Here is a 13339-nt window from a genome sequence, read left to right on the forward strand (position 1 = left end):
ACTACAGGTTTTCTTAGACATAACCAGCTATAATTTACTCTTCCATTTTTGTCATCTAATACTTTAAGTCTCACTACCCACTACTCTCTAAAATCAAGCCATTTTATTATAAATGCTGGCATATACAGTATTTATATACAAGCTTTCATACTAAAATGGCTTTATTTTAGAAAGCAGTGTAGACTGCGACTTAATTGAAGACATAACAAAAATGGAAGGGCTGTTAATATTTACATATTTATATATTCTACACAACTGGGACACAGGAAGCATCTTGTCACATAATATTAACCATTTATAGTAACTGACAGTCAGGAGGCAGGGATTAATGTCTTTTGGCTGTTGCACAGCTGAACTGGCAACCTCTGGTTATAAGCCTCCACTCACCACATGCTTTGAAATGCAGTAATTTAAACATCAAACTGATCTGTTTAAATCTACAATTCCTTATGTAGTTTGGGGGAAAGATATCTTACTCAGTTGGTTCATCAGTATTTCAATATATCAGTTTTAAAAGGCAATTACATCAGTACACATTTCTACAGAAGCTTAAGTGCTGACTATGTCTTTTCTTTCAAGGCAGGTTCTCAGTTAATCTGAGTTATCATGTTCATTAAAATGGCTATTATCTAAATTGCTAACTAAACTCCTTGGCCTGCAGATGAAAGTGCTGTGATAAATCAAAGTTCTGTCACAACAGGATCATTGTCTGCCTCGGCTCTGCCAATGCACAGAGGAGATCAGCCAAGACGGGCTCAGGAATTGAAAAGTAATATACTGTGTGAGTAATTCCACGTTTCTTGGACCCACCATCTCCCAGCCTGCTTTGCATACCTCAGTTTCAGTTAGTACCTACATTTCCCAGAATACCTTTTGATAACCCCCAGAGAATATGCCTGAACATGTTTCACTCAGCTGTAAGTTTTATAGTTGTACCTGTTAATCACAGTAATGTTGTAATCATTTTGTACCCACTGAGGACGTTAGAGTGAAAGCAAAAAGAGTGAGTGGAGTGACAGCAGCATTGTTGCACTAATATGGATTTAAAAGAGGAGGGCCATGCAATATTATCTTCACAATTTGTGTCCGGGTGAATGAGGAGCAATAAACCTAAGCGCTGGCTTGGAGGCTGCAGTGTTGACGTGCTCAACCCTCTGATAGACTTTTGTCTAGTCTGGAGACATGTCTGCCAATTCGTTCCACCTCACAGGACCAACTATTAGTTTCTCCTGGAATGAACCAAGTGCATTGTTTATTGTTAGCCATGCACTGCAAAAAAGAACCATCTGAAACTGTAATTTTAATTTGTTTGGAGGTTTTAAATCACATATTTACTTAAAGCTATATAAAAATCTGATAATGTTAATGAGCAACATATTTTGCTGTCACCAGTTTTAAATGGATTTTATTTTTCAGTGTAGCACGGCAAGTCAATGCATATTTTGTCCAGTGTCAGACAACAGTGACCCCCTTCTCAAAATCTCGTCTGGAGAGGCCTTCAATGGGTCATCCGGAACAGTAGTTCATTAACGATGCCTTAATTGGAGGCTTGTTTTTCTTTGAAGAGTTTGGAAACACTGGGGTTAAGGGCAAAATTCCTGAGCAGCATCAACCTCTATGCACCAGTGAGGATGGTAAGTGGGGGCATCAACAGGAACAGCTCCCCTGCAGATACCTACAGAGAAACATACTGTATATACAGTACTTATGGTGCAGTGGAACATGAATGAGCGGATGGACTTACACTGTGAGACATATTAAATCACTGATAGATCTCACAGATTATGTTTGACCACATGATGAAGTCATTGTCACGAGCATGTTCTCAGATGATGGCTGTAATAAGATGCATACTGTTTGGTATAAACCACTGAACCATGCCTAACTGTTTTGTTCTGTCAAATGACACAACCTAAAAGCAGTATACCAGGCATTTTTGGTTTATGAAAATCAGGAAGTGAATGTCAGTGATTTTGCCCTGGAGAAAATTTCACCACACTTGTCTTCTGTAGGCTGTGGATGCATTCATGTGCAAAACTCTTTAATGGCTTTAATGTCTTTCAGTTTATCCAATTTAGTCTATTTGAGTTGGACACTAAGTCATGGCTGAGTCCAGCTGACATGCTTCCTCTTAATGAATTAGTGCTTTTCATGGTGTCTGGCAGTGGATAATGTGCCACTGTACAGACCGCTATATATCTTATTGCTACCTCTGCGAAAACAATACAGCTCTTCTGAGCTGAATGCAAACTAAAAGTTAGATCACTCCACTAGAATGCTTCGAGGTATTGTTTCCTTCAGTGCCCTCAGGGTCCTGTTTTGGACCATTGACTTAAGTGATCAATAACCTACCCCATCAGCCATGTGAGCAATCAAGTGAAAAGTGTGAGGATTGCAGCCAGCCTGTCATTTATTATACAAATTACCCTACTTCTGTATAAAATGGGAATATATTTATTTTTGTGATTTGGATACATTAATCCTACTGTATCACAATTTTGTAGAGTTTATGTGTGTGACTGCTCTTATTCTGCTTCTTGTTAGCAATGTTGTAGAGCTTTGTAAATCAAAAGTAACACCATGCAAATGTTAAAGTCAATGCTACACATAAGAGAAAGAAGATTTCTGGCCTGTCTTGTGTTAAAGAGCTACAGGGCAGCTACACTGGTAAACATGGTCACACTGAATACACTTGTGTGATTTGGAAAACAGAGGCACCAACAGAGAGTCACCAGGTTTAGTTTTAAGCTTTGGCTTCACTTCAGTTGATTAATGAGATAATTTACCTGCGTGTGGCTCCAATAGCCTATGGACATTTCAGTGTGAGAGGTGACTGTCAGACAGACTGGAAAAATAACGCTCTGTCTGACTGCCACACACCAACAGCCGAGCGCGCCACTCACGGAGTGGGGAAAGGAGGAGACACACACCTACATACTTACATGACACACTCACACACACACAAAGACAGAGTGGTTGTTGCGGCAGAGGGCGCAGCAGAGGTTGTTTTCTGTCTGCCGCGTCCGTGTCCAGCTTTCTGTCATTCTGCGTCTTTGTGCGTAAAAACAGAACCGCCGGAATCACCATGATGACCGAGGTCCGGAGTTTCTGCTGCGCCTGGATTTGACTCACAACTCTGGATATGGATTTACTGACTTAAATGGCTTAGCACAAAGTCTCTGGAGGGAAACCCTGAATTTCCACCTGGATTAATGTCTCGACCATGAGGATTACCTGCGCTTGGAAATGAATCTTTAAGCGCTACAGTGTAGGGTCAGAAAGTACAGTGAAGTAGTAAATACTTCACCATCAGTAACCGACAGGTACGTCAACATGGTCATACGTGGGCTGTTAATATTGATTATTAATTCATTGATAAAGTATTTGAACCTCATGGGAAGTTTTTTTTCATTTCCTACAGTTATTGCATATTGTGTATTCTGCATGTTTTTCTTCTGGTTTGGACGCTTATAACTTCTGTCCAGTTCAGTGCACTTAATTTAGACAAGGTGTAAAGCAGGGCTGAGTTATATGGTCTGGGGTGAGGGGTGAAAGTCCTTCCCTAACCGGACCTCAGACCTGCTGTCTAATGGGGTGGCAGTTTTTCAGCAGGGGGGCTCCCTCATTAGGAGTAAGGGGTCAGAGAGGTCAACTCACATGGTCAAGTGGGTACAAGTCGTTTATTTTTTCCCTGAGTCAGTGTCTTGAGGGGACTGTCAGGCACAGTGATGTAGTGGCAGATGGAAAAAGTGGCCCTAGTTAACATTCGTTGGATATTAATGACACACAGGCACAGTGCAGTCATATCATTTACATTTTGATACTATCACATTGAATTCTGGGAATTAAAGTCAGGCTAAGAAGATGATATTCAGTAGATGGATAGTGATTAGACAGAGTTTCTTTTGGTTTTGACCCTGTGGTGCCTCTGCGCTGCGGCCACACAGGCAGCATTTGTGTTGTAAATGTCAGTTCCACTCTGGTGTATACTAATGTAAACTTCTCTATTTTCACTTAAGTGTCCAACTTTAAGAGTCCAGGAGCTATGCAGACAGCCTGCGTCTGGGTTGCCAGGTAATGTCAGAGTGATTGTTTCAATCATGGATTACTTATTTCTTTATATTCATTTGTATTTAAATGCAGATGAGTGTCTGTGTTTCTATTTTTAGATCTCATTCTTTATCCATAGATCTCTTAATTCACTGTTGTTTTATTAGCATCACAAAATTATGTATGTTCTTGATTCCAAACCAATTATGTCACGTAGGTGAAACTACCAGTTATCCCCAGTAATCGATTCTATCTGTTTTCTGTAGAGCTTCTGTCCTTCAGCTGTTGCTTTGGTCAGACCTCCTGGACTGCCAACACACAACAGACCACAGGAAGGTGAGCAGCAGTTGCGTGGCAAGTGTTGCTACTGGAAAAAAATAAATCTGTAAATCCAGCATGTGTGATCTGTGACACGCTCATGCACACGATGGCAGACCTCCCTCAAATATTTCCAGGAATTTGCCTTTCTGTTGTTTTATCTATCAGTCCGATCACTCTTCTAGTGTGAGATGGCATGCATGATCGTGTCTTGCTGCCATGCCAAATGCCACCCTTAGTTATAGACTTTCATTCCTGCTTCTTCTGTCCCAGTATATGTAAACAGTGAGAGTATTCCCAGGAGGAACCTGACCAGGGTGCTAATCTGTTAACTTGTAATGAGAGCATGAGTGAAAAGTTCTGTTGATTGCAGTGAAACAGAGAGGGCTTATGTCAGCTGTCAGCACACCACCTCTTGAACTCTGGAGCCACAGGAACCGCCGCAAGCAAGAAAGTGGTGTGTGCACCTTGTGGACGGTGCTGATTGACAGATCAACTATCCGTTCAGATTAGAGGGGGTCAGTGCAAGTCGGCTCCATGTGTTTCCACCGGGAGTCCAGCTGTGTGACCTATGACTGACCTGGGAGATGACAGTGGCGTTGAGTTACAAAGGCTAGAGCAGGGTAAAGGAGGTGGGGGGGGTGTGAGGTCTCTCTGAATAGCTGCACAGGCTGATTGACAGGAGAGGAACTTCCTGCCAACTCTCCCTAGTGCTCCTGTATTTTCTTTCCATTTGCCAAAAGTCAAAGGCAGCTGAGCTTTTACTACAGCCATGTGTTTGCCCAGAGAGGTTGCTGTGAATGGAGACAAAGTGCTCCTTAAAGAGCAGGATTTCCACGCGGGTCCACGGATAAAGCCGACTTGGCACAGGGCTTCTCCTGGCAGGCTACCCAAACAGAGAGTGCAGTGATCACTGCTAATACGTCCCTGGCAAAGTCGCACAGAGGGACAGAGTCAACAGTGAGAAATGCAGGTAGCCAATAGGGGATAGGCCACTAACAGACACCCACTAATCAGCCAAATCAGGGCTTTATAAGCGTGAACAGAGGTCTGTTTCATGGACAGTGGTGGGAGGCGGAGGGGCAGGATAGTCATGTTGATGAGATGAGGTCACCAGCTTGAGCCTTTATACAAGGCCATGATCTGGGGAGATTAAAGTCTCGTTGATGGAGGCTTTCCATCAATCTTTGGCATTCACTTTTTGTGGCACTATCCAGTTTTTTGCACTCTCTGGTGTTGCTAATCTGAGTTGTTTCATCTCTATACAGGTTACTGAGAGGGCAGAGCCCCAACAGGAGTTCAGGGCAGAGCATGGAGAAATTCATGGCTCCTGGGGCGCATGGGGGGCCTGGTCAACTTGCTCCCAGACCTGTGGAAAAGGGGTAGAAGAGCAAAGCAGGCCTTGCCTGCCTGTTTACACTCCATCCCAGTATCCTTCCAGAAGAGGTGGTGTTCAGCCCCAGCAACCAGGCCATGTCATTTCAGCCCTGCGGCCAACAGTTCCTCTGCACCACAACGCAGGCAGGTCCTCCAACAACAGCAGACGTGGAGATCTGAGGGAGGAGAAGGAGACGCGGCCTGGTGGACGGAGGTACCGTATCATCATGCACAGGGGTTGAGACTGATTTTGAGCTACAAAACAAATTGAGGTGTTGAAATCACTGTGCGTACAACTGGAATTTTTCAATGCTGTGATTTTTAAAATTTATTTTGACAAAGTGCTCAGATACAAATGGATGACACAAGGAAACACCTGATAAAATGAATGAAGAAATGAAACAAATGCAGATGCTTCCCTACAGGGCACGAGGGGTCAATACGTGGTTTGATGAGCATGAAAATTATGTTAATGCAGATCCCAAATTAGTTTAACACCAATAGCAGATTTTGAAGCTGTGTTTTAGGCAGCCCTCTCCAACATTATCAACAATAAATGAGGGGAAATCTTTAGGAAGACTGGTCATCCTCACAGCAATGCTGACGAGACATATAACAATATATATGACAAAGATGGTGGCTCAATCCTCCAAGACACTTAACTTGTCCCCCTCTGACACAAGGTGCTCTGCAAATAGATGCAAGGATCATTATTATCTATTGCTATATATATTTTATTGTAATTCATAATAATTTATTCAACCTAAGTGTTACATTTTAAGTGCTAAAGAAGTACTGTAGAAAAAACTGTCTAGGTCGATTGGAACTATCACGATGGTCAATGTAGAACTTTTTTTCTTGTCTTCGTCAAGATCAGCAAGTCCTTAGAGAGCCCATACGGCTGTGCTGCATGCTGAGCAGCCTGGTCTAAAAGTGACTCTTTGGAGCCATCACTGTGGGCCATCTGACTGCCCTTCAGTGGAAAGCTAGTCTTTTATGGATGTAGTCAAAGACTCGGCTTGTGCTTGGCAGCTTTGTGACCTCCTTCCTGTTGTGCTTGCCTTTAAACAAATAGCACTGACAGCTGAGTAATGGGGGGTTGTTTGAGTTGGAATCTAAGAAGCCAAATAACAACAAAAGATCCCAGAATTCTGCTACTGGGATCTGGGCACTTCTCAAAGGTTATGGTTGGGGTGAAGACCTATGACAGTTTCCTCAGCAAAGGAAAAAAATGTAGCTAAAAGATTAGATAAATGAAGGTGTGGATCCAGATATCTGATTGGTTTTAGATGGGTGAGTAGATAATATTTTCTATACTGTCACAGATGGTAGGTTACTGGATTTAATTCTGGGCTAGTAAGCAGTGATGTATGTACACAGTCATTGGTTTAGTTGTTAATCTCTTCATGTTTGTGTCTTCAGGAGGGTCACTAACATCATCCCAGGGAGGTATGGCTACGGGAGGGCTCCTTATGTTGCTCCATTGCAAACAGACACAGGCCAGGGCTCTGGGACGGCTCGCCCACACAGACAGAGACGCTCTCCTGCAGCTGATGCCCACTACCCCACCACCAGAGGCCACGGCGGCCACAGGTCAAACAACGCGGACCCCTCTAACAACCTTCATCGCTACAGCAGACCCTACATGCAGCCCAGGGCACAGCAGCCCAAAAATAACCAAGTCTGGGCCCCCCTCTACCAGCCTGGTTCAGCTAACCACCCTCAGGTTCAGCAGGAGCCACAATCAAGCAGCCAGACGTCTGGACCCCAGCACCAACAGGAAAGACCCTACAACCCCCTGCCTAGTTCCTTCTGCACAGGGGAGCATGCTCGTTACAGGATCTGCGGCAGTAATGTATGCAAATTTGCTCCTTCTTCTTCCTGTTCTCAGCATGTTGCCTCAGCATGGGCATTTCATAGATAAATAGCTTATTGATACCTTTGCATTTTTTGTTGGTATATCAGTAGGTGGAAAAAAAGAATACAGATTGCTTTTGTATTTATTTAGTTTTTTCCCTTAATTTTTGATGAAGAAAATTCCACAAAATTTAAAAAAAATTGTCAGAGAGAAGACAGAACTGCAAGACTTGTACAGACAGACCACATTTCTAGTGCAACAGTGAAGTGGCCAGATAAAGTTTACAGGAAAGACCCACTGCAGGTGCCGTGATGCAGCTCTGCAATACTTGGGGGTTCCAGGTGATGCGGAGCTAACCAGCGATGCAGGAAACGGGTGGGATGAAAGTTAAAATTTTTCAACTTTATGTTAATTGTTGCGAAATTCACCTTTCGGTTGTGCAATATTTTGTCAAGAAAATGAAAATAAAATAGTAGTGGCGAGTCAGGACATTGGAGAAGAAGATCACTATTGTACTTTCTGGGATCCCTCTTCTTCCCAAGAACAAAACAAAAATCAAGGGCTGCATGGCACAACATCATGTATATTGTGGGAGAATACACAGGGTGCTTATTTACACATTTGCTAATGAGCAAGTCACTTGCCAGCGTTCACACGCCCACTGCGACAAGCAGGGAGGTAACAGAGGTGATTTGTTACCTTCCAGCGGATTTTCACTGTTATTCCTGTTTTGCATAGAACTCCACTTTTGTCCCCAAACAATACCACTCAAAGCATTTGTTATAATTTAAATCTGTTTAATACTTACACTAAATATTTTTCACTGGTCTACAAACACTGGTAAATTCATTGGCTTCACATACCTTATCAGTTAAACCCCAGCTGTAAAGTGTGTGGATGGGCTTTGCCTATCTGATCCGAGGGCAGGGAATCCATCCTGTGCATTAAAATAAATTCAAACAGTGTCAGGTTCTGTATATTGTCTCTGGTGTGCGATGACACAGATATTCAAGCAAAGTAAAGCAGACCAGGGGCTTGTTTAGACAAAGGAGATACGGAGGGATGTCAGTGAGGTTGAGTTACAGCGGCGGGCCTTCATAAATACTGGAATTGAACTAGCCTACTTTTGGCAAGAAAGACAAGCACAGGGGTAAAACTGTTAAAACAGAGAAGGTCATCTGCAGCAGTCAATCAGCGGATACGGAGCGTGACAATGAGAATGTGAGCTTGCTGCAGTAACAAAAAGATTTACCTGTTGGACTCTTGGAGTCTTTGTGGAAAATAAATCTATGTGTGTGTGTATGTATGTGTATGTTTATGTAATGTGTGTGTCTGGTCCATCCTCAGGCCTGCCCTCCATCCAGCAGACACATCAGGGCTGTTCAGTGCTCTTCGTACAACAACCAACCTTTCATGGGCAGATTATATGAGTGGGAACCTTTCAATGAAGGTAGGTTGTGTCCATGTATGTACAGGATGTGCACATATGTATGCATGTAATATTATTTTGACCATTGTGTAGACAAAGGTGCATAATTACATGAAATTGCTGTAGTATTTTTTCTTCTATGGACCCTGCCGGTCACAACTAATGAGACTCAAAAACGTAAAGGTCCAGTGTGTAAGATATAGGGGGGATTTAGTTGAGGATTGGTCCTGCTTAGATGTCTGAGATAATCCAGCCTGAGCCTAAAAGGCTACACATTCTTAAGGTGACACACATTTCACAATTAATCACATTTCCACTGTCACTTACATCCTCAGCTGCCTGACCTATGACCTATATGAACGAAGGTGTGTTGTGATATAAGCACTGCAGTATGTCACCTGTCTGTAGGCTCACTGACAAATGCTCACCCATACAAACTCTCTAACCTTAGTCACCTGACGTATCCAAGCAACAGTCAAAACACCTCCTGAAATGTAATTTCTCTGAGAACACTAATGGAAATAACATGCTCCAGATTAATATCCTGTCAAACACATGTGTATTTTGAGATCATGTCTTTGTGCTGCAGCCTTGACTGACGGGCAGTGCAGATGTAAAGATTAAATAACCTCAGGTAAATGTATGAGGTTGAGTCTGGATTATTTGACACCCATCTTGAACAGTGCTTAAACATACTCGTATCCATCTGTTTAAGAAATCCCTTGCTGTTGGGCTTATAGAATATCTGATTGACAAAGCACCTGAACGAAATGTAAAGAACAGGGATCCTCTGTGGTCGCTCACCGCTGCCTTTGTGTCATCAGATGAAACAGGGAATCTTGAAATCAAAGAGCTGGTTTCAAACACATTAGAGCAATCTAGAAAAACTTCCGTGCTAGCATTGGATGCCTAATCCACTGGGATATCATGGATTTGTACTTTAAAGTAATTGATAGGTTAACAGACACTTTCTGAGTCATTCTGACTTTTTGAACACCACCTTTCTATAACTTTACTAAGTATTGAATTTAATGATAAAATGTGAATTTGTATTTATTGAGACACATGATAAAAGTATTCTGTTTACACATCAGATGTAGAGATGTAGATTGATTTGTATATGTGCCATTCATCATATGTCTTTAATTGTCTTTTATACCAAATAATCCTGATTCTGATTCAAATAATGTTATCAAAATGTCTGGATTGGTCAAGACTCTTAAATCTCCTTTCAGTTACTGGGGATCAGCATTGTGAACTCAACTGCCGGGCCAAAGGGTTCAGGTTCTACGTGAGACTGTCAGAGCGGGTGATTGATGGGACGCCATGTGGACAGAATGATACTTTTCTCTGCGTGGTGGGAAAGTGTTCGGTAGGCCACTTTATAAACCCTTTGTTTTAATTTCAGAAAGGCAATTGTTCTACAGAGCAACCAGTAACCTTTCATTTACCAGATTCTCTGTGTTTGTGAAGATGCATGCTGAAAAATAACACAGTCAGGTGTTTTGTAGAAAATACTAACATGAGCTTTCTCAAGCTTGGTTGATCCCGACATGCTTCAAGTTTTAATGTCTTCCAGCAAACGTACAATTAATAAGATAACATAAAGGTTGTATTAAGATACTGGAAGTTTACTGCACTGTTACATTGGATTGACCTAAAGGAATACTTCCTCCTCCAAATGACCATTTGTGTATCAATTACTCACCTTGTGTTGCGCTGAATTTGTGAAGAAACTAGTAGGGAACCGCGTTTAAAACAGCTTAACTATCACAAAATATCCATTTACAAACTTACATAACTCGTGCAGTATAATCCAAGTCTCATTTATCCACTCATATGCTCAGTATTTCCCAAACAAACAGCCCTTTGCGACGTTGAACTAAACTCAAAGTGAAACTTATCCAAGCTCTCTTCAAACCCAGAGTCCATTGATCAAAACAGTAATTTTACCTTGCTGAACATCGGAGCTGCTGGTCTACCGCTGCCTCAATTGATGGTTTTTTTTTGGTGTTATTGTGCGACTTTGGTGAATCCGGATTATCCCATTAAAACACCAATGTAACACAATAACAAAAAACTGACTCACTGATGGAGGCAGTGGTAGACCAGCGTAAAATTACTATTGTTGTCAAAAGACTGGCTTTGAAGAGAGCGTTGATACATTTCACCTCCCATTTAGTTCCATGTTGGAAAAGGTTGTCTATTTGGAAAGCACTGAGCACACGACTCAATAAATAAGACTTGGATTATTCTACATGAATTGTGTGAGACTTTGTAAACAGATGTTTTGATATAGTTTTGCTGTTGTTAAATTCATCAAGAATTTCCTCCGTTTATAGATAGATTTATTATCTTCATTCACTGGAGGCATGTGATAAAAACAAAGTGTTCTTCACCAGTTGAATGTGACACAGGGTGAGGTATTCCTTTAACTTGAATGTCAAAATCACTAATGGATCATTTATTTCACCCAAATTTGCACTTTGATACACTTAACAACACTTAATTTGGATAGTCCATGCTTCAATCTTGTAATATGGTTCATGTTTGAATGATGTACCCCTAATCCAACATTAGCCTCCTTGGATCGGACTTGGCTATGACCTGTCGAGGTATAGACACAGGATCTCTGGGATTGTCTTGCGGTGTCTGGCACCAGTACTTTGGCGGCAGATCCATTTAGTCCAGTGGGTTGTGAGGTGGGTTATTGGCACGTGCCATAGATGCTCATTCAGATTGGGATTTGGAGTACTTGGTCTGCAACGGTGTTGGAGTGGGTGGAACATGTCAGGTGGTATCCACATGAATGCAAGAACCAAAGCTTTCCCAGCAGAACAATGCATTGGAACAAAATAATCAAAGTTAATCACTTCACCTGTCAGTGGTTTTAATGTTTTGCCTGATCGGTTGTATCTCTATCAACTGATGACCAACTGAAACAATGACTGTACCCTAACAATAACCCAATCTGAAGGCTTTATCCAAACTCAGACATTGTGAGTAAACTCAACACACATTTAGGTGACATATCGCTTGATTATAAAAGCTCTATAAGAACTGGACAGCTAATCTATAGTATGACCAGCATTTAGTAGACTGCAGGCAGTTGTTCTGATGTAGTAATCGCTGTGACCAGCAGAGGGCAGCATGGCATCATAGTGAGAGGTCTTCACATGGGCTATGGAGGAGTGAAGTGGAGGTCAGCAGGAGTTTTCTACCCCCTTGGGCAAAAGCAGGAGACCTGGGATCTCACTGTAGGACATATTTGTACTTCTGACCTCGTACTTAATACACACCATGAAAACATACCTGTGAGCACAGAGTTGGAGAGACATAAGTCGCTGTGTGGGCCTGCTTATAGCTGGCTGTGTATTCAATGTGCTGGATTTACTTTAATGTTCTTTTGATCAGGGTTTAACTAGAAGAAATATGTTGGAGAAGGAGCTCATTTCCACTTGGTTCTGCTGACCTCGCTCTGTTAACCCCGTGTATTTCCCATGCGCTGTAATCCAGCAACAATCTTTGCAACATTAAGATTTAATCAGGATAGAAAGCCCTCTGATCTTTCTTTTTGGCCTTGATCACATTTCCACTGTCAACACACACGACATGGTGATCCTCATGTGGCTGCGTTATTATTAACAGAAACGAAATTGTGATTTATAAGTCTAAATCAAGCAAATACACAAAAGGTATTGATCTGCAAGTGTAAATCATTTATCTGCCTGCCTCAGACTGCTGGCTGATTATTTGAGGATTCAAACTCATCAGCAGTTTTTCGGGGTGATTTTTTCTCATCAATCTCCCCACTGGGATTTCTCAGCTGTTGCAGCCATTTGAACAGGAGATTCCCCTCAGCCTCAAGCCAAGGGATAATGTAAAAACATCTGGATGATTTAATTTAAATCAGAACCACTCTCATCATTGAAATTAAACATTAATGTGGGAATTGATAAACTTTTGTTGTCGGCGCTACAAATTCTGCTCTTCCCTCCAGGCTAAGACCACCCAACAGATACATATCATGACATATGGAATACACTGTAATGCTCAAAGTAAGAGATTTCATTGCAATCTATATTGATAAAGAAAAAGACATTAACCTACACAGCTATTCATCAGCAGCAGCAACATGAAGCAGGACAGAACCACAGGGAAGAAAGAGGAGTTGCCCGCTGGAGCAGATTGTTTGAAGTGTCAGTCATCATTGGTGCCTGTTTGGATCAGCTGACGGTCAGCTGGTTTGGTGCACTCTGCTTGACCTAACATGATACTCCATAACTTGTCAAAATACTGTAATAACT

The 13339-nt window shown here is 42.0% G+C and overlaps 1 protein-coding gene across 3 annotated transcripts in view; it reads left to right on the plus strand.

The window, feature by feature from the left end:
• Nucleotides 1-2990: 2990 nt before the first annotated feature.
• LOC126395883 (thrombospondin type-1 domain-containing protein 4-like) overlaps nt 2991-13339 on the plus strand; it is a 50284-nt gene continuing 39935 nt past the window's right edge. For 2 of the 3 annotated variants that reach the window (XM_050053655.1, XM_050053663.1), the window contains exons 1-7: nt 2991-3323; nt 4020-4074; nt 4317-4386; nt 5637-5959; nt 7168-7600; nt 8951-9053; nt 10268-10404. In XM_050053655.1, coding sequence (XP_049909612.1) covers nt 4046-4074; nt 4317-4386; nt 5637-5959; nt 7168-7600; nt 8951-9053; nt 10268-10404 — 1095 coding nt within the window. In that variant the 5' untranslated portion in view covers nt 2991-3323; nt 4020-4045. Of the gene's footprint in view, nt 3324-4019; nt 4075-4316; nt 4387-5275; nt 5342-5636; nt 5960-7167; nt 7601-8950; nt 9054-10267; nt 10405-13339 lie in introns of those variants that run through there. The other variant, XM_050053672.1, reaches the window with a different exon arrangement.

Source organism: Epinephelus moara, chromosome 1 (assembly GCF_006386435.1).
Source record: "Epinephelus moara isolate mb chromosome 1, YSFRI_EMoa_1.0, whole genome shotgun sequence".
NCBI classification, from domain to species: domain Eukaryota; kingdom Metazoa; phylum Chordata; class Actinopteri; order Perciformes; family Serranidae; genus Epinephelus; species Epinephelus moara.